This window comes from Megascapheus bottae, chromosome 13, assembly GCF_031878675.1.
Source record: "Megascapheus bottae isolate mThoBot1 chromosome 13, mThoBot2.hap1, whole genome shotgun sequence".
NCBI classification, from domain to species: domain Eukaryota; kingdom Metazoa; phylum Chordata; class Mammalia; order Rodentia; family Geomyidae; genus Megascapheus; species Megascapheus bottae.
In genome coordinates, this window is record NC_143521.1 from 18,711,461 (window position 1) to 18,733,010 (window position 21,550).

General features: G+C 38.3%; 2 protein-coding genes across 2 annotated transcripts in view; one reads left to right on the forward strand and one right to left on the reverse strand.

The window, feature by feature from the left end:
* Positions 1 to 11,767, forward strand: part of Rassf6 (Ras association domain family member 6) — a 46,699-nt gene extending 34,932 nt beyond the window's left edge. The window contains exons 5-11 of the mRNA XM_090344035.1: positions 4,018 to 4,115; positions 6,684 to 6,868; positions 9,911 to 10,012; positions 10,275 to 10,326; positions 10,563 to 10,681; positions 10,779 to 10,876; positions 10,973 to 11,767. Of these exons, the coding sequence (XP_090200161.1) occupies positions 4,018 to 4,115; positions 6,684 to 6,868; positions 9,911 to 10,012; positions 10,275 to 10,326; positions 10,563 to 10,681; positions 10,779 to 10,876; positions 10,973 to 11,048 (730 nt within the window). The 3' untranslated portion in view covers positions 11,049 to 11,767. The remainder of the gene's footprint in view (positions 1 to 4,017; positions 4,116 to 6,683; positions 6,869 to 9,910; positions 10,013 to 10,274; positions 10,327 to 10,562; positions 10,682 to 10,778; positions 10,877 to 10,972) is intronic.
* Positions 1 to 21,550, reverse strand: part of LOC150055618 (albumin-like) — a 230,077-nt gene that overhangs the window by 104,613 nt on the left and 103,914 nt on the right. The window lies entirely within an intron of this gene.

Sequence of the window (21,550 nt, forward strand, 5' to 3'; positions counted from 1 at the left end):
GCCAGCACCCAACTGTCATTACTTTAATGGCTACCCCAAGATCTATTTTGATTTCTAAAATTCAAAACATTATCTCTAGAAATTCTGAAAATTTGGATGAATTTCAAGACAAGATAATATTGATGTCCATTCATATAAAGCAGAAAAGTAAATAATGTCTAATGGCACACATGGTATAGAAACTACATTTTTCAATATTTATCAGAACACTGCCAAGAAGCAAGCAGGAATTGTCTGGTATTGTTTAAAATTGGAAATTAATTTGTCACAGTACAAGACTTACTAGATTGCAAGAAGGGTGGTCTCTTTTTTTTTTTCTTTTGACCAGTCCTGGGGCTGGACCTCAGGGCCTGGGCACCGTCTTTCAGCTTTCTCAAGGCTAGACCTCTACCACTTGAGTCACAGAATCACTTCTAGCTTTTTGTGTATGTGGTACTGAGGGAATCAAACCCAGGGCTTTGTACATGCTAGACTAGGCCATGTCTCAAGATCTTATGGGGGGAGTCAAGAATTTGTAGAAAACTATCTCACTCTTGACACACTTCTACACAAGAGCAAGATAGCATTTGGTCATGTCGTACCCAGAATTCTTGGTACTAGGTGAGCATCCCTCAGGCAGAACCCTGGCTTCTGGTTCTTTAATGGGATACATTGGCAACCTTAGGTATTCTTGTTTCACACTCTTCTGTTTCATCTCCCTTCAAGGGACTCATTTAAATTCTGAGCCTCAATTACATTATGTAAAGAGATTGACTACGTAGTCACTTTCCTCAGCCTAAAATGTATCCCATGTTTCTTCTGCTTTGGCATCTGCAGGCAGGATTAAGAGCTCTGCTCTTGGGCAAACATAGAATGTAATGTCTCCAGCAGGTAAAAGTTTAGTGATAGATTGGGATGTTATATGCTTATCATGCTAGTTTGCTTTAATTATATGAGAAGTGAGTCACTAAGAGGAAGTATCAGTTCCATGAAAATGATAGACACTTAAAAGGAAACCACTTTGTCTGAGTTTTGATCTCTTGTGACTTATAAAATGATTTTATGGGTGGTACTTTGTTTGATCTCTATATTTGGCTAAGTGTTTGTTCTTGGATTTTTCTTGTTTTTGGTCTAACATGAGACTTGAACTGTGGGCTTGGGCGCTATCTCTGAGCTCTTCAGCTCAAGGCTACCATCCTAGCCCAAGAGCCACAGCACCATTTTTGATTTTTCTGGTGACTAATTGGAGATAAGAGTCTCATGGACTTTAGTGCCCGAGCTGGCTTTGAATCTTGATCCTCAGATCTCAGCCTTCTGAGTGGCTAGGATTACAGGCATGAGCCACTGGCGCCCAGCTATATTTACTTTTTTCCCCATATATTTTTATTGTAATTAATAGAAGGGTTGCATTAGATTCATCAGATAGAAGGCGCATTACTTCACAAACATTGATACCCTTTCTCATGTCTTGGTCCCCATTTCCCTCCCCCCACCCCAACCCCTCATCTTGTTTTCCTCCCTTCCCTATCCGATTTCAAATAACCACATACACATATATATGATACATCAGATAACAAGGTGAAATACTGTAACAATATGAGATAACCAAGGGACAGCAAAAGAGATGAGAGATAACATAGTACGTTAAGGACAGCAATCACTCATTATATGGCTTTTGTTTCTCTACCCTGGAGATCCTTGCATTTAGCATCATATTATATGGCCTTATGTATCTAGGTTTTTGTTGAGGTTATTTTTGCTTTGACTATTTCATTGTACTATCTTCCAAAAGCCAACACTTCATATTTGGGATAAGTCATGGCAGAGTGAGGTGAAGAGTGAAACTGTGGACAGGTGTGCATTTGAATAATAACAACCATGGTTTATTTTGGTTTATTTTTCCTTACAGTATGACTATGGAATGACTGTATCCTATTTGTCTGTCAAATGTCTACCTCCATTATATTTTGCATCTCATTTAGAGATTCAGTTCACAATGATCTATATCTTGAAGTTTGGTCAGAGCAACACAAACAGTCCTGTGTTTGGGCAAATTAAACTACTTGATAGTAAAGTTCTCTTGAAAATTCAACATAACTGCCCTGGGGCTTAGCCATGCATATGGTTGCTCAGAGTCACCTTCAACCACACAACTCAGAGTTATAAATTTTCTTTTATTTATATATTTTTATTGTAATTAATAGAAGGGTTACATTATATTCACCAGATAGAAGGCACATTCTTCACATGCATTGATACCCTTTCTCATGTTTTGTCCCCATTTCCTTTCCCACATCCCTCCCCTCATCTTGTTTCCCCCTTCCCTATCCGATTTCAAATAACCAAATTATAATTTTCTTTAGCTGTAGATGGTAGGGAGATAAAAAGGCCAAATACTTACACATATTCAGCCACAGTTAAGCCTCATGTTTGTGTGATTGTACTAAATTGTAAAGCAGTGAAGGAGAGAGCTGTCAGTCTCATCACTCATCAGGATTTTATGCTCCCCATCCATCATCTGGCATTTATATTTTCCCCATATGAAACAGCATCAGGCTGTCTCGCCTGATTAATTTCTGCTTTTCATTGGCATTGTCTTTTCTATTTCTGACCCTCTTTCTGCTAATTAAATTTGGCTAATCTGATAACGAGTCTGCTATATATTGCAAGAAATGCATCATTTTATACAAACCAAGCATTATTAGATTATTAGTTGGGATCAGAGTCATTCTTCTTTTATTTATTAAATTATTTAGGTTATTAAATAATTTCTTATTTGATTTGAGTTATTACATATGTTCTTGTATTTGGCTTGTGATTCTGAATAGTAGAACTTGCTGGAGATTTTATTAAGGAATATGTAAGATCATGTGATTTACTTGTTTCAACTATTGTGATTCTCATAATATACTAGCTATAGAAGACCTTAAAAGAATTCAAAGGTCAAGATAAAAATTGCTGATTTTCATCTCAAACTACTATTACTATTGATGCTTTTTTTTCTACCAGTGACATCTAGTAGAGTCAATGTCAAAATTTCCTTTGAAATAAATATTTTAGGTCCTAATACAATAGATTGTAAAGAAGAGACCCTGGGACTAAGGTCATTCTCCAAAATAAGGGTATCCCCTTATCTAAAGAGGTCCAAGAATACCTTGGACCCCCCCGACTCATTATAAAACACATACTGATGCTGGCGATGGTGATGATAATGAAGAAGTTGTCAGTGAGGATGAAGATGATTATGATGATGTTTTTATATACATGTCAAGTGTTCAGGGCATGTTTTAAAAAATTTATACAAATGCATTCACTTAATCCATCGTATTACTATGATTCTCCTAATGTGGATAAGGGCAAAAAGGGGTAAGTAATTTATGCACAGAAATAAAATAGAAGTGTTAGAAAAAATAAAGTGTTAGCCTGATATAATAATATATAATTGTCAGGTTTTATTTAATCTAGGAATTATAAGGCTTTGAACATTAATTGTGCTAATGGCATAACTTTCTAATGAAATGGTTTGTGCATTTTCTTCTTTTCTAAATTTTATATCTCATAGTAGTCAAGGCCTTAAAGATAGCCCTGTGTCTTATCACTTTAGAGCAGCTTCGCATAATACTTTTAATGAAGTAGGTAGACACTCAATACACACTGGTGGTATAAGCACTTTCTCATCTACACTCTTTTAGCAACATTGTGAGATTTCTTAATAACAATTGATTACATTAGTCTCTAACAATTCTATTTGCATATACTTTCATTGTACCTGTATAACATATATTGCAGAACATAGCTGAATTATTTTGTTAATATACCAAGTATGCCTCAATAAAAAGTGTGGGAAGTACTTAACACACAGTATTTAAAACTCTGGTAAGACTAATTTTGGCAACATCACAAAATTATTACAAGTTCGGGTGATTTATCTCCTTACAGTGGTCTACAACTTGTCCATTACTATTGTGGATGTGAAAATGAGAATAGGCCTCAGTGCAAATGGAAGTGACCTCATTTGAAAGATTTGTTACTTTTTAGGAGAATGACACGCTGGGGAGAATTTGATGACCTTTATCATATTAGTGAGCTGGACAGGACTCAGGTTCCTGAGTCTGAAACAAAGAATTACCTAGAAGGTCAGTATCAAACTCTAATTCATATGGAGACTTATTTTTTTTTAATCAATGTGAAGCACGACTCCCAAATGTTTGCCTCTTACATGCCATGATTCATAAACTCTTGTGGTATATGCATACTTCCTACACACTTTCCAAGGAGCAAAGGAACTTAAGTCTTTACAGTGCTTCTGTAATCATTAGCCATCTTACTGTGGCTACTTAAAAGCATGTTAGTTTTAAGCCAGTTACTTTGCTTTCATTCGATTAGATAGAGCTAATTATATGAATAAACTTTGTGTTCACAAAATTGTTCAATATTTACCCCCAATGATCAGGAATCAGGTAAGGTTATCATTACTTTGTAAGACAAAACGTCAAACTAAATCCCACATCTTTGTAGAAGTTGATCTCATTAGTTAATGGATATTTAAATAACCTTGCTGCTCAAAGACAGACACCTATGATGAGGACACAGTTATATTTAATCATTTTTTCAACTTTATAAACAGAATCTACTTAGCATAAAACATTCTTATATCAAAATTGATGTTCCAAGGGAATATCAGTATTAGTGGTTGTAATATTGAGGATCAAATGACAGTGGTAATAATCATATTGGTAGCAGTAATTTAATGAGACTGTTCAGTGTCTGGTATGCTATTTTATATTCTACCAGTGAGACACACTGCTGATTGAAGTTGGAGGTAATAGGCAGGGTTCATACTGCTGTTATAACACATCCATTACCTTTAAAAGCTTACCAGCTCCTTCTGATGGTTAGCTTTTGTTTTTGTTTTTAAATCAATCTCAGTTTCACCTCCACTGCTGTTTCCATGAGAATTCAGATCCTATAACAAACTTGCTATTTCATCCAGGGTTCCCTTATCTTCATCTTATTTGGTCTTGACATCTTGTTATCTTATAGGCCTTTCCCATTATTCCTAGAGAATATCCACTTGACACAAAGGAATTTAATTATTTTAGCAACAAAGGTAACCTAAACCCTATTTATATTTAAACATCAATGCAGAATAACTTCAACAAAAAACTAGTTTGTACTTACTTTATAGTATTCTAATTATAGTAAGAAATAATTTTAAATTTCCAAGTGAAAACTCAGGCAGCGCCATTTACATAAGAACATAGCTTAGTTGAGGAAATTAGAGAAGATGCAAATGGAAGTTTTGAATGCTCTTCATTTGGTAGGAGAGCCCTGTAGTTACATCCATTTTCATGTAGACATTCTGTGTATACAAAAGAGAGCAGGTCAGTCCAGTAACTTAGGATGATATTGTAGAAAAGGTGAGAACAGTAAGACAGAATATGGAGATTTGGGATATTTCAGGTCAAGGCAAGCCCAGGCCAAAAATTAGTGAGATCCCGTCTCAGTATTTTACCCATTAGCTAGGTATGGTGGCTACCTCAGCATCCCAAACTGCTCAGAGACTTAGGTAGGAGGATAGCAGTCTAGGCTCGTATGGGCAAAAAAAGAAGAAAGAAAATTCAAGAGAGGTGGGGGTGGGGGGAGAAAGGGAAAGAGAAAGAGAAAGTGAGATCTTTTTGAAAAATAGCCTAATACACAAAGCTCTGGAGTCATGGGTAAACTGGTATAGCACTTTCTAACAAGTGTGAGGTCCTGAATTTAAGACCCAGTAATGCTAGAGAGAGGGGGAGGATTAGAATAAAACAGTAAGCAAATTTTGATTAGTAAACTATAGGTCATTATTGAATACACATGGCCTAATGAGAAGGAATATTAGGGTGATCGTCCAGTCAGGGCAAAGTCACATCTCACACGAGGATTCTGAAAAGAACAAAAAGTGGACCATCCCTACAATATATTCCTGGTTTGCTTTTATAAAAGTTAAAAGCAAGCTGAGCTCTGGGGATCATGATTCAAAGCCAGCCGGGGCAGAAAAGTCCACAAGACTCTTATCTCCAATTAACTACCAGAAAACTGAAAGTGGTGCTACGGTTTAAAGTGGTAGAGTGCTAGCCTTGAGCAAAAGTGGTCAGGGGCAGCACTCAGACTCCTGAGTTCAAGGCCCATAACCAATTTTCAAGACTCTCTATACCATTGAAATACCTTCTCAAGAATAATTTTATAGTTTTGTAAAGAAACTAAGGCCCAAAATTCATTTAAAGATCCAGTAAACTGGCAAACAAATGAAACAAGGATCCAGGCCCAATTCTCTCACTTATAAGCACTACCTAGTACTTTCACCACACCTGTGTGAGATCACATTGCTAAAATACCAAGTTTCTTCCACCTCCAACAGTCTGAAACTTTACACAACTTATTTCCCCCACCCCCAACAAATTAAAATCAAAAGAATGCTCAAACCCATGATACGCGACCACTGCGATCATTTCCTTTGAGACAAAGTTCACTGGCAGAATTGGCTGGCTGAGTGATCCCAGATAATATATAGCAAGTAATCGTAGCGCCACACAGAAGACTATAAGGCTTTTAAACAGCCAGGACATAGAGGCATTCATAAAATTTATGAAAACACACCAATCTACTTAGAATGCAAGGAGAGAAGCAGCAGAATTACATGAGTATATCATCTTTATTCTTCCTAGACTATTTATCTTATCACAGCAGCACTTTGAAGCCCTATGCAGAACAGGAACCCGGATCCCCTTTTCTCTATAGAACCATGAGTGAAGCAGCCTTGGTGGGAAGAAAGACGAGGCTTCCAGTGATGGACAGAAAAGACAGACAGAGCAAGAGGGCCTCCATTAACGGACACTTCTATAACCATGAAGTGAGTTACCATTCCATTCCTGTAGCTCAGACTAATATCACCTGCTCCACTAATGATACCACTCAATTCAACTTACATTTTTTTTAAAAGCACTAATACTAATAATGTTATTAATATGCCTGACACTTATTGATGAATCCCAATGAGCCAGCTAGTAAGCCATGCTGAAAATAGATTTAATTCTTTTTTTTCTCCTGAGATTCTTATTATATGTCCACCTAGTTTGAAATCTGCTACCCAGGCTAGGCCAGTCTTGAACACATAGTCCTTCTACGCTCAGCCCAGCATGCCTCACTTTATATAGAAATTTTTTTTTTTGTAGTAGTAGTGAAGTTTGAACTCAGGATGTTACACTTGCTAAGCAAGTACTCTAATTGTTTGAGCCATGACCTCAGCGCTTTGGTTTATTTTCCACACAGGGTCTTATCATTTTTGCCCACATCAGCCTCAAAGTAATTCTCCTCCTGTGCTGCCTTCCCAATGACTTGAATGCCACCATAGCTGGCCCCTAGAATTTTAATGGAGGATTCCATGAATCACAAAAATCCTCTACACCTAGCTCCTCATTATTTTTCTCTTTTATTTTTATAAATGTCTGATTTGAGGTTCATAGAAGTTAAGCAATTTCTTAGGTCACAATGTATTTCAGCAGCCATCCTGCACTTGAGTCCAGATTCGTCTGACTCCAGACAAATTCTGGGTTTTTTTTGGCAGTCCTGGGGCTTGAACTCAGGGCCTGAAGCACTGTCCTTGAGCTTTCTCAAGGCTAGAGCTCTAGCTCTTGAGCAACAGCACCACTTCTGGCTTTTTCTAAGTATGTGGTACCGAGGAATACCAGGCAAGCACTCTACCACTAAGCCAAACTCCCAGCCCCACCAGAGCCCAAATTCTGGGTGATGAACACGGGCCAGCACGCCACTGCGTCCAGTAGTCACTCATACAGACGAGTACCCTGATTTTGGAGCCCAGTAGGGACCAGTTTCACTTCTCAATTCTTTTTCCAAACTAGATAGTTTTTCTAGTTCTAGCATGACCCTGCGGGATCCAGGAGGGTAATGTCTAGTACCACTGATGGTGCTTCCAGCTATTCAGCTATCAAGGTTCCTGGCTGCTCCTTTCCTTCAGAAATGATGCTGTGTGCCACCGTTTGTGGGCTGATTTGTTTTAAAGAAGAAATTGCACACACTGCTCTAAATGAGTGGCTTGTGAATGGATCATTGGTTCTGAGATAGAACTTGGCCCTCTGCTGACCGCCCGGCACAGTGGTGGTTAAATGCTTGGTCTCTGGAGCTTGACCACCTGATTCAAGTTCCTGCAGAGTGCACTTTCAAAGTTGCTGAACCTCCCTACTGGACGAGGCTGCTGTTCATGGGCTTAAATGAACCCACCCCAGGGAAGCACTGAGCACTGTTCCAGCACAAAGGGAAAAGATCAGTTCAGTTTAGTGCCATATGTCAATTTGAAGAAATCAAGTGAGATTTCAGATACTCCACATAAATGTCTTCCACTGTGATTTTACAGCTCACAGGAAAAACCACAAAAACCAAAACCTAGCATTCTACCAGTGAGTGGTGGATATTTAAGAATTCCAGTTAATAGGTTTCTGAAGTTGATGTGTTTTATAAAATGCATGTTAATCACGAGGTACAAATATTAACCAACTATGGATAGTACCTGTATTAATTAATACCCATATTAAAGGCTCAGATTGTGATTTTTCTTGGGATAAGTTGTGATGGACGTAACTCCAGCTGGGATAAATGTCTAGCCATATAGCAACAATGAGTTCATCAGCATACCATGTTGCGAGTGATGGTCAACACAATTGATAGGAAAAAATGAGATTTTAAAATATAGTTCTGAAAAACCATAGTTCCAAATCCATCGCAAACTGGCATCTTAGAAGTTTTCTTGACACACCTGGCTCTTCTCTGTCATTTTATAAACCAAGTCCACGAAGGTTGAAGATACTGAGTGAGTTGATAGCACTGCAGTCTGTATATATTAGATTTCATGTCTTCGGAACTCTAATCTAGCACTGTTCTCATACTCCATGACATTTCTTCATTTAAACAGCACGAGACGCATGTCCAGCATGGCTCACTGCCTTCAAAGCAGGATGAATTTGACACTTCTCAGGACTGCAGAAACTCATTCAGATCAGAGTAGAGCATCCATGTCTAAAAGATCCACAAACATTGGTTTTGGGGTTTTTTTTTTGTTGTTTTCGGGTTTTTTTTTTCTACAACTTACAGCATTGTCTCAGAATCCTCTGAATGTCTTCAGGAAACTCATTCCCATATTCAGAGTTTATACTCTCACAAATGCTATGTGTATATATATATTTATGCATGTAGAAAGAGAAGGAAGTATACATATTCTTAAGTGCATACATATGTACATGTGCATGTGTGCATATACATACATATGTGTGTTATATGTGTGTATGTATATAAATATAGATGAAGTCTTATTTACTGATGTTCCTGTTTAGGATCTAGTTAACATCCCACATCTGGACCATTCACATTTCCATCAAGTAGTGGAGTGCTTACATGTTTCACATATGAATGAAATATAAAGAAGCAAGCCTTTATTTCATATCCTTTATAATTTTTAAATATCACTCTGCTGGCATTCTTTCTTTATCCTATTTAAGTAATCTTCAGGCCTTTTTTTGTCTTCAGGCACACATACCATTGCTTTTTCTCCAAAGTAAGTGTTATATGATATGCAGATAACGCCAATTACCAACCTCTGAGTCTCCACCCTGCCTTCTCTTATTCTTTTCAATTTAGATACATAACATTTATTTCATGGACTTTAACGTTCATTTTGTGGTGAGAATTAAGTTAGATCATATTTATAAAGGATTGCCAATCATTTGGGTATGTAAATGAATGATTTACAGTCAATGAGAATTCTTTGATATCCTTTGAAATAATACATTCACTTTGAGAAATTACAAGCTGCCTCCATCACATTGAAGATGTTGATTATCATTCAATCAAGGTAACTTTACCTGCCTTTTACTTTCTCTAGACATCCATTTTCACCCCAGCCTTTGGATCAGAAACAAAGGTCAGAATCAATAGTAGCATGAGAACTGAAGAAGTAATAAAGCAGCTCCTACAAAAATTTAAGGTAATCTTCATCACTAAACTGAACTGTAAATATCTTCACTGGTATTGAATTGCAGCCACATCAATGAGCTCTTGTGAACAAAGAGCTGGGAGCCATAAATCCAATCATGCCTGAGAAACCACATGGTTCCTGGGCAATATGCAGAGAAAGTTTCTGTTTCTGCAAGGGAAAGTGGGGAGGAGTGAGGACACAGGTGCATGAATTGGGCTCTTAGAACACATCCTATGAAAACCATCATGTTGTTCATTCTTTCCACTGACAGATTGAAAACAGTCCTCAAGATTTTGCTCTGTACATTATTTTTGCAACTGGAGGTAGGAAAGCCTGATCACTGTTTTCACCTAAATCCAGTGTGCTCATTTTTGCCCATGGAAAAGTTACAATATCAGTTACTTCATTGGCGAGGGGGAGGGAGTGGGTTGGGAGGGAGGTAAGAAGGGTGAGGTAAAGGGAAAGATGGGTTTTTTGGAGATGGGGGTGGGAATGGCAAAGGTTGCTAGGTTCTCTAGGATGCAATTTCTTACTGTGGTTGATTCTCATTTCCTTGTAGAGCAGAGACGGCTAAAGAAGACAGATATTCCACTCTTGCAGAGACTCCTACAAGGCCCTTCCAAAAACAATGCTCGTCTTTTCCTCATGGATAAAGATGCAGAAGAGATTAGCAGTGATGTAAGACCAGCTTCCTCCTCCATCTGTCTTTGCATCTTTCCTCATGGCTCAGCCCTTCTCACACGAATGCTCTCTTTTTTTGTTTTCTCTTCCGCAGGTGGCTCAGTACATTAACTTTCATTTTTCTCTCTTGGAATCTATTCTTCAAAGACTAAAGGAAGAAGAGAAGAGAGAGATTCAAAGGACGAGAATGAAGTAAGTCAGGAGGATACCCTTGCATACAGAGACATTTAATAAGCTTAATGTATAAAGTATGTCAGTGCTGAATATTTTTCCTCTTCTTATTTGCAGATTCAATACTGAAAAAGCCATTATACTGAGATACCTACAAAGTAAACAGATAGTAAAAACAGAGACAACGGTTTAGCAGAGCAAGTCTCTAGGGCTAGAACACTTCAACAGAGAGGTTACCATTTGTTGAACTTACTGCATTTGAATATGTAATATGGCCTTGAATCTAATCTGTAGGAAAGTGAGTGTGAGAAAGCTTGTTTCTCTTTTAAGTAAGGGGACTACCTAGGGTTTACAGATGGACTAAAATGAGATTGGTAGAGTATCAGTAACTGAAATAAGCTTGGATACTATGTATTCTAAAGGTCTCTTACAGTAACTCATGTAGCAATCTTGAATTTAAGTAGCTTCTGGTATTGTTCAGTTTTAAATTCCTTCTGAAAGGAATAATCAACAGACTCAAAAATGACTAAAAGAAAAACATTTAGCTCTTGAAATAAACAAGAAGCACCTTCTTAGACCATCAGAAACCTTGTACGGATGGTGTCTCATGCCTCCTTAGATCTTCTGGCATTTTCATAAAAATTAGAAATATATTTAAATGGGCAATACCTGAGCTATCTGCCCTTTAAGAGGGAGGACATTTTTGACTCTTAAGAAATGTGCAAGTCAGATGCCAGCGGTTCACATCTGGAACTCTAGATACTTGGGAGACTGCAATTGGGAAGATTGCATGTTGAGCTCAATCTAGATATTATAGCTCAAAATAGCCCCCCTCCACTGCGAGCGGGATGTGATGGGACATGCCTATTCTCCTAACCACATGGACGCCTCAAATAGGGAGATCGTGGCCAGGCACACACGTAGGTAGAAAGCAAGATGCCATCTCAGAAATAATCAACACAACATCAGGTATTAGTAACTTATGCCTTAATCCTAGTTGCTTAGAAGGCTGAGATCTGAGGATTGCAGTTCAAAGCCAGCCCAGGCAAGAACTTCCATGAGATTCTTATGTCCAATGAACCACCAGAAATTCAGAAGTGGTGCTATGGCTCAAAGTGGTAGAGCACTAGCCGTTAGCCAAAAGAGCTCAGGGACAGCGTCCAGACCCTGAGTTCAAGCCTAGACATAGGGGAAAAAAACACAAAACCAACACAAAAACCAAAACAAAGCCACAAAAAGCATCTACACACAAAAATAGTGGAGCCTGGCTCAGTGATAGGGCTACTTCCAAGCAGGCACCAGGTCCTGAGTTCAAAGTCAGACACTGCAAGTAACTAAATAGAAAGAACGGTTAGTACAATTCATTGCACTTGTTAAAAACCAGACTGGGTCAAGGATACTTGTTGGTTTCTGATAGATAGTGGTGGGTAAAGCAAAGTGTCTGTCACTGGGCGAGGCCAGGTGTGTGGCTTTCCATCCTCACTGCACCCTTGTCATTGGTATTCGCAAGCCTGCTAAACCATTTAGACAAAACACTGAGCAATTCTATTTATGAGCTCTGTATTAGACTGGAGTTCCATGTAACTTCCTTCCATTCCCTGTGAAGCTTCTGTTGACATTTTTCTTCAGCATTATATGATCACATGACCCAGATGAAGGGATAACTCTGTATGTAATGGACCCAGCGAGGAGATTAGTTATCAGTATTAAAAATGTGAAACATTTTAAAGATAGACTTATTACTTATCACTATCACAAGACCTAAACTGGATGAAAACAAAAGTGAACTATGATCTGTGCTGCCCTCAGAAATCTCTCACTGACTAAAACACAAACTGGCATCCTTCTCCTTCTCCTACTGATAAACAAGAAAATCAATTGAGGCAAGTATGATCATTAAAGTTCAGAGTACTTGTGCAAATTATAAGGTAGTATCAAGTGCCCTTCATAAACATGACAAAAGACCAATCTTACTTTGTAAATTACTTACACTGTGTTAATTTACACTTTGTAAATTGCTTACACCATGAAAAAGAAAGTAGAGAAAAAGTAAATGATTTCTAAGTGTATGAAAGAATTGTCTCAATAGTGATTAATACAGGTGATTGGATTTACTAATCTGTGTTCCATGAATAGTAAGAAAACATGGAGTGATTTACCCTGTGAAAGTATTGTATATTACTGACATTATTAAGCTATGTTCAGATAGTAACAGTGGGATGGAAATAGGCGACTCCCAAAGCTGACAGGATAACCTTAAAAGCAAGAAATAAGAAATGAGGCTCAGAAGTGGTGCTGTGGCTCAAGGGGTAGAGTGGTAGCCTGGAGCTGAAGAGCTCAGGGACAGCGCTCAGACCCAGAGTTCAAGTCCTACAACCAACAAAAAAATAAAAATAAATAAAAAATAAATAAATGAGGCTTTCAGAATTCGCTGGAGAAGGTGAAGCCACAGCCCCATGGGTGCCCACTGGGCTACTGAGGCCACGGTGGGACCCCACTTGTCAAGCAGACTCTGGGAAGAGGATGAGCTGAGGCTGGCTTTGTTACAGATGGGTACCGAGCATAAGGTAGAGCTTACACTCCATCTCCATTCCGAGGCTGTTGGACTGGATGCTGAAGAGGACTCTTCTGTAAGAACCTGTGTTTCATTTGGTCTGGAGCACATTCAGAGCTGTGCAGGGTTAAGGTCAAGTCAGCAGGTTTCCATAGATGGCCAGCATGCTAAGTGAGGGTGCATGGAGGAAAGAGAAAGATGTGGACAGCAGCAGTTTGAGCTAAGGGATTGGCAGGCAGTGGGCTCTAATTTGGGAGGTGATGACTGCCCAGATAAAAAGGTGACAAGTCAACTGGGGAAATAAATGCTGGAGAGAGCTGCACCTGACAGGAACCTAGCACAGGAGAAACCAATCTAGGCAAGGTTGTGGAGGAAAATCAATCATATCTGCCAGGAACCTGCCTAGCCATAGAGAGAGCAGAGACATTGCCTGCATGTATGAATCTCCAGCGCCCTCTGCTGGCACCAAATAGCATTGTGCAAACTGCTAAGAAAATGAATTTAGAGTTAAGAGAAAATTGTCATGTCGATACAACAAAATGTATTTTGGGAATGATTAAAACAACAAATCACAAGAAGAAAACCTAACAACTGGCAAACACAAATGGACATAATGTTTCTGCAAGAAAAGTTAGTAGTAACCTTATTGCATATGATCTTATCATATGAAAACATAGTTTGCAGCTATTTATTATGCCATTATTTATTGTTACAAAAATTAAAAGCCTAAAACATTCAAAATATAAAAATATGATTTAAAAAATCTACTCACAGGATGTTATATTATTACTATTATATATGTAAGCTAACTGTTGAACTAAATTGTCCTTATATATCTAAATAATCATCATACATTAAAAATATGTTTGCATGTGTATACACATTAACACACTCACAAACCAAAAAAGAACTTTTCTATCTTTTGTAGAAATATGGAAGATTCATGCTTTTTAAATATCTCTGTATTTGGTAAATGTTGTACAATAAATGTGTGTTACTTCTAAATCAGGAAACAAAAAGTTGCAATTCAAAATTTGTCAACAGAAGTAGCAAGTATATGAAAGAGAAGAATTCTAGATCCAAGAAAAATATGTATGATTCAAATGTTCATTCAAATGGCTCTCATGAGAGTTTGAATATCTATTCACAACAATCTGACCCATGTAAATTAACATTATCATCTGGCTTAATCTGATCCTAATTTGCCTTCAGACATGCATCCTAGGATTTCAGTCGCTTTGATAAGAGCACCTTGAGGCTGTGGCAATCCATTTCAAGTATATAGATGGGTTAAAGCCAACGCATCATTTTCATAAACACACGTGTGAAGTCACTGTTAACAGGAAAACAACACCTGCTTTGTCATTACATATTCTGTGTTATTTTCCAACCATCATCTCAACCCATCCTCTATCAATTCATGTTCACTTGATTCTATTCTCATTTGCTGTGGGTTGGTAGATAAACAGTTTGGGTTGCCATGATTATATTCCTCATTGGGGAATTTCTGGGAGGTAACTAGAATTTTCTTGAAAGTGCAGTGCCCCTGGATTGCAGTTCACATGATTCCATGTGACATGAACTGCCTATTCTTTACATGGTCCGCATCCACCCTGGTGTCTTGGTGAAAGAATGGACTCTCTACAGTTTCTGAATGGTCTATTTTATTTCCTCTTCCTATTTCCTCCATACTCTTATCAACATTCCAGCATTGCCTTTGGTTCTTTTTTTCTCCTCCATGGCGAGCTTACTTACTATAAGTCTTGCTCTCTCTGACTGGGATCACTTCATTAAGAGGAAGCCAGCCAGCATGGTTTTCTGCTTAGCCCTGAGGAAAGGCATACACAGGAAGTATTGAGATCTTTTGTAAAAGCCAGCAGGGAACTGGGACCTCTGCAAACTGCTCCATGAGCCACCATCTCATCTGGGAAGTGGATCATGTAAACCTTGGTCAAGTCCTTTGGAGCCCTACTAGCTTGACTGCAGCTTTAGGAGAGATGCTGAACTAGAGAAACAGTGCAACTATTCCTAATCCTCAGAACTGTGAGAGAAGAAACCCTGGCTGTGCTATTCTGTCTATATAATTTGTCCCGCAGCAATGGAGAAGTAATAACAATTTCAAAGGCAAAATAGTATTTATTTTAAAGGTATTTTTGCATAATACAAGGTCACAAACTTTTGTCAGAAAATGTTATTTTGGATTTAAATGGTCTAGATATTTTATTCCACTTACAAAGGGCTTAAAATTAAATTCTAGATAATATATTATGGTAGAATATTATTAGTAAGGGTAGAAAACCATCACATTCATTTATGTATAACTTGTACTTCATATTATGACTTGTCTATATGATATGCTCAATAAAATTAATTGGATTAAGGAATTAGTAAATGTAAAAGAGAATGAGGGAATTACCTGAAATAATATACACTCCATTTCTCCACAAGACTCATCTCTTGGCTAAAGAAATATAAAACCCTGCGATATGGTTTTCCCTAACATGAAGGTATATTCTGCAATCTCATGGGTCAGAGATATTCATAGACAGAGTGAAGCCTGTTCACACTATTTGCAGTGGGAAAGGATTGTATTTACAAGGCAGTTGATGAAGAAAAGACAGCAGTTATTAAGTTAGCCTTCTCATAAGCACAGATGCCACAGCTATGTGTGTAAGGATGAGAATACAAAAATGTTTTGTCTATTCCTTCTTTGTGAAGCGTTTTCATATAAGGATAGCTTTAAATATTCCAGATTCAGATTCTAGATTCAATTTTCAGATTCTTTCATTATTTTTCTCTTTGGCAATTCTTTCATTATTATTGTTACCATCCTTTGCTCCAACTTCTTGCCAAGAGTCAGGCCTAAAGAAAGAACAGGAGAAGAAATCAGGAACAATAATTGTCACCAGCTCCTAAAAATGTGCTCCCCATAACAGCAGCAGGAGCAGCACACCTGGGAACTCGCTAAAAAAAATAATCATCAGTCACCATCCCAGACTCCCTGAACCAGAAACTCCAAGTGGAACACTTATATTGCAGGTTTAACAAATTCTGGGGGTGATTCTGCTATACTTTATGCATTATTGCCTCAGAATAATCCCACCAAGGCCAATTTGATCATACTATAGTTGATGCACAATTGTTAAGATAACCTATTTTATCTGAAAATCCTAGCCAATTTTAACTTAGCCTAATTTGAGATTGCTAATTTTTTCCCTAAATTTGGAAAGACATCCTAAGAGAAATTAACAGGTAGAAATGAACAGACCACTATTTAGGCTTTTAACTATCAAGTTGAAAATTGCTGCCATGCAAAAGGTATAAGAGAAAGCACACAGGAATCTTCCTGTAATGTTATGGATAATGAATCTTGACATAGTATTCAAACTCAGGAGCTTGCACACTCAAGAAAATAAGTGCCCCTGAAGGCCCTGCAGGCCCAATGCTTTGGCAGAAGAGCATCTGTTCTAAATGTGTTACAAAAAATACTATAAGGAATTTAAAATAAATAAATTGTGCTAATCTAGGTAACAACAAACACTTTCTATAAAGAGGCCGACAGTAAATATTTGGGGCTTTGCAGTTCAGGCATTCTCTATCCCAACCACTCCATCCACTACTGTGCCCGAATGCATTCATCGACACTTTGTAAACAAATGGGTGTGTTTATGTTGTAATTTTCTTTTCTGTTGTTAGAACAATATTCCTGCGGCTGGGGATTTTATGAAGGGAAAAAAAAAGTTTGTTTGACTCAAAGCTTTGGAGGGTGGGAGTCCAAAATCAGTCCGTGTCACCTTTGCCTTCACCAAGGGGCTATGACAGGTGTCACAATGCCAGGAAGAGGAGGAAAGAGCATGGCAAGACAAGAAATCAGAAAGATTCCTGCACCCATCTTACCCTTTTCCTATCAACTTGTTCTCATGTGAACCAAGCAGCATCCAAGGAAAGTATGCCTACTAGGCCTGCTTTCCAAATATTCCAGCCTCAACACTGTCACACGGTGGACTCAGCTTACCCAAACCACAGCAGCTTATTTGCAGCCACAGCTTATTTACTTCATTAGGAAAGAGGTGTGGGTCAGCCTGCGGCTCGCAGATTGCCTGCCACTGACTGGGCTGTGTCGACAGTCACATGTCCTTGTGATGTTCAAGAAGTTGAGCAGATTGAGTGGAAACCCCTTTGAATTCTGAATTCTGGTCTTTTCCTAGACTAGTGAAATGCAGATCTATATTCTCAAGCTGCAGGTCAGGGGCCATAAGTTACTCCAGGCAGCCACACAACCACTCGGGTCTGTTCTCTACACAGCCCCGCGCTGCCAACTTATGATGCTTGGTGCATTTTGACTCAGGACATCTCGCTTCCTGTGTGGGTTCACTCTCGTGTAATCGGAAGAGCATTTGTAGTCATATGACTTGCAGTGTAAGTGTACATGAGCTTCAGCTAACTAGCCAGACAAGATCTATTACAAGCAAGTAAGGCAGTAACGATAGCTTCTTCAAAAAAATATTTCCCAGAGCCACAGCTAACCCTACCCTCCTCAGTCCTAGCCAGCCTCTGCTAGCCTTGCCAAAGCCTAGATTTGTTTTCATGACAATGGCTCATTCTTTCCTTACTCTCTATCTACCTACTACATTGCTTCCACCACCGGGGGATGGGAGGGGAGAGCCTGTTGAACAGGGCAGTCTGTTCAGATGCTCTTTTGCTGATTCCCTTGGTGACTTCGCATGAATTGGCTGTGACATACCCTACCTCAGTATTCTCCTGGAGAATATTAATATTAGGACCGCAGGTGGCAAGTGAGCCTTGTAGAGCCTGAGCAGGGCTTGCCATTGTACAACTAATTTCTGATTTAAGTTCAGCATGCTGAAAGCTGGTTGCTTGGGTGGCTTACTGTCTTAGGGGGGAAAAAATCACTCATCAGCAACATGCAATTAGACTAATTACAGAAAATAATGGTGGCGCCTTTGGTGTTCCTACATGCATAAGCAGTCCTCAGGTCCATGGTTTTTCCCTTTCTTTGTTCTCGAACCCCTCTTTGCAGGAACTTCTGACCATTCCAGAAATTCAGTCATATTTCCCCTGGTTCCCTGCTTAAGTTCACAACCACAGCTGGTAACCTCACAGTGCTCGCTATTTTCATAGGTTAGTTATGTAAGAAAAGTTTGGTAAGTATAAGCAGGAATTATCTGTGAAACATACAGGGATTTCGATCGCTACCTGTTCAAAAATCAGTACTGAGAGCTTGTGTTCATTAAAGCCCGGGTGCTGCGACACCATTTCAAAGTGTTTCTCCCCATTCTACTAGCCTATAGGAGAGTGTTAGGGAACCACTTTGCTTTCTTTCCTCTGCTAAGTGGACTACTTTCTGGATGCAATTCCAACAATCGACCAGTAGAGGGAGAACGAGGACGATGGCTGAGTTTCGGAAGTCCGGCCCGCATCTCTTTACTGAAACAAGGAGAAACACACAGCCCATTCATTATTAAGAGCGTAGGCAAGAAAGTCTCCTTTGCCGGAAGGCAGAGTGTCTGGGAATGAAAAACAGGGCATCATATTACTTATTGCCATGCCAGATAGAAAGGCTGCCATTTCTACAGTGCCATTTCTACTGTATCACCTAGGAACTGAACCAAATCCCACCCCGCCACCAGGCCTTTGTCACAAGTCCTTCATGTGGTAGCTGCCCTGTCCCCTGGCCCTGGCCCTCCACATCCAACCTCTTGATCTACCAGCCTGTATTTCCTATATTGTGAGTTTCTAGTGATACATTGCTTGCTTATTTCTGGAAAAATGATCACAAAACTGGTGCAAGGAAATACATTGTAAGAACAGAGAAAAGGACTTGGAATTCTCATCCACCTCACCCAGTGTCTCCCTCTCACCCATGTTTCAGTTACTTAACCAGGGATCTGTGATCCCAGGGTGACTACAAAATTAGATGTATGGTAAATATTTTTTCAATACATATATATATATACAAACAATGAAACTAATGCAGATTTTTATTCCTATCATGTATAAAAATAAAGACATAATTCTCCATGAGGACACTGTACCAATTTTCACCCTAGTGAGTGAGATAAATAGGTAATATTCAATGAACTGAGCATAGAGAGTGCTTCAGCTCTAAAGATAAGATGAGACCTTAAAAAAAAAATAGTGTTCAATTCTCTTGAAAATTCCCATTTTCAAGAGAAAAGGGAATGAATGACCCTTTCCTCCTTCTTTCTTTTTTTCATATATTTTTATTGTAATTAATAGAGGGGTTACAGATATATTTGCCAGATAGAAGATGCATTACTTCACACACATTGCTACCCCTTCTCATGTTTCTATTCCCATTTCCCTCCACCCACCCCCTCCCAATCATCTTGTTTTCCCCTTTTCCCTTTCCTATTTCAAATAAACAAATAGAGGTATATACAATATACCAGATAACAAGGTAAGATACTGTAACGATATGAGAATAACCAAAGGACAAAAAAAGAGGTAAGAAATAACATAGTACATTAAGACCAACAATCACTCGTTATATAGCTCTTATTTCCATATCCTGGAGGTTCTTTCATTTAGCCTCATCCTATATGGCCTTATGTGCCTAGGTTTTGAGCTATTGTAATCCTCTGCAAGGTTTGTATGAATTATTGCAAATGAGGGAAACCACTGAACCTATGTTCCTTTGAGTCTGGCTTACTTCATTTAATATGATTTTTTACAAGTCTTTCCATTTCCTTACAAATGAGGTGATGTTGTTTTTTCTTATGGCAGCATAGAATTCCATTGCGTATAAATACCACATTCTCCTTCTTAACATATTAAATTTAGAATACTTTAAATGTATTTTCTTCTCTTTTTAAAGTATATCTTTTCGAAAATTAGATATTTACTTGTCCATTTTATAACCCAGAAATGTCGTATGCAAGAATACAAATGCCAGAATCACTCCTGAATTAATGCTACAAGTGGGATAATAGAAAACTAATTTGGTAGAACTCTGACCAAAATTACTAAATTGTCTCCTCTCAAAGACATAAGAAGTTTTGGGGCTGGGAGTTTGGCCTAGTGGTTAAAGTGCTTGCCTAGCATGCATGAAGACCCGGGTTCGATTCCTCGGTACCACATACATAGAAAAAAGCCAGAAGTGGTGCTGAGGCTCAAGTGGTAGAGCTCTAGCCTTGAGAAAGCCCAAGGACAGTGCTCAGGCCCTGAGTTCAAGCCCAGGACTGGCAAAAAAAAAAAAGACATAAGAAGTTTTGATTGTTGTTCTGTTCTTCTTTATAATCTAATTGCTCAATAAAACTAATTTATCAATACAAATGGTCAAGTCAGGATGAAATATGTATGACAAATAGTACTATGTGGTCCTGTTACTTGATATGTGGTCCTGTTATTGATATTGAAAATATTCATGTAATGAATTGTGTCTGCCTGACTATATTTAGAGAGTAAGATTTCTGTTTTTCTATCTCATAATGGATGATAATGGATGAATAATAAGACATATCATATTCTGGTTTCATGTTTATTCTTTTTTTAAAACAAATCTATTTTTCTGCTACTTCCAGTGAGAACTTCTCTAGGTTAGATTTGTTTTTTTTTTCTTCAAAATTATGTTTCCTAATCAGTGCACAAGAAAGCATAAATAATTACATCTCAAGAAAGTCAGGCTGATAGCAAAGATATAGAAGCAACCCAGATGCCACTCAGTAGATGATTAAATCACGAAGATGTGGTATTTATACACAATGGAATTCTATGCTGCCATCGGAAAGAACGGCATTGCCCCATTTGTAAGGAAATGGAAAGACTTAGAAAAAAATCATATTAAGTGAAGTAAGCCAGACTCAAAGGAACACAGGCTCAATGGTTTCCCTCATTTGTAATACTTAGTATAAACTGAGGACTCTCCTAGCAGAGGATTACAATAGCTCAAACCCTAGATACATGAGGTCAAATTAATGGATCTCCAGGACATAGAAATAAGAGCTTAATTATGAGTGATTGTTGTCCTTAATGTACTGTGTTTTTTTCTCTTCTCTTGTGCTGCTCTTTGGTTAATCTCATATTGTTACAGTATCTGACTTTGTTACCTGATATATTATATATATATGTTTGTTTGTTTATTTGAAATAGGAGGGGAA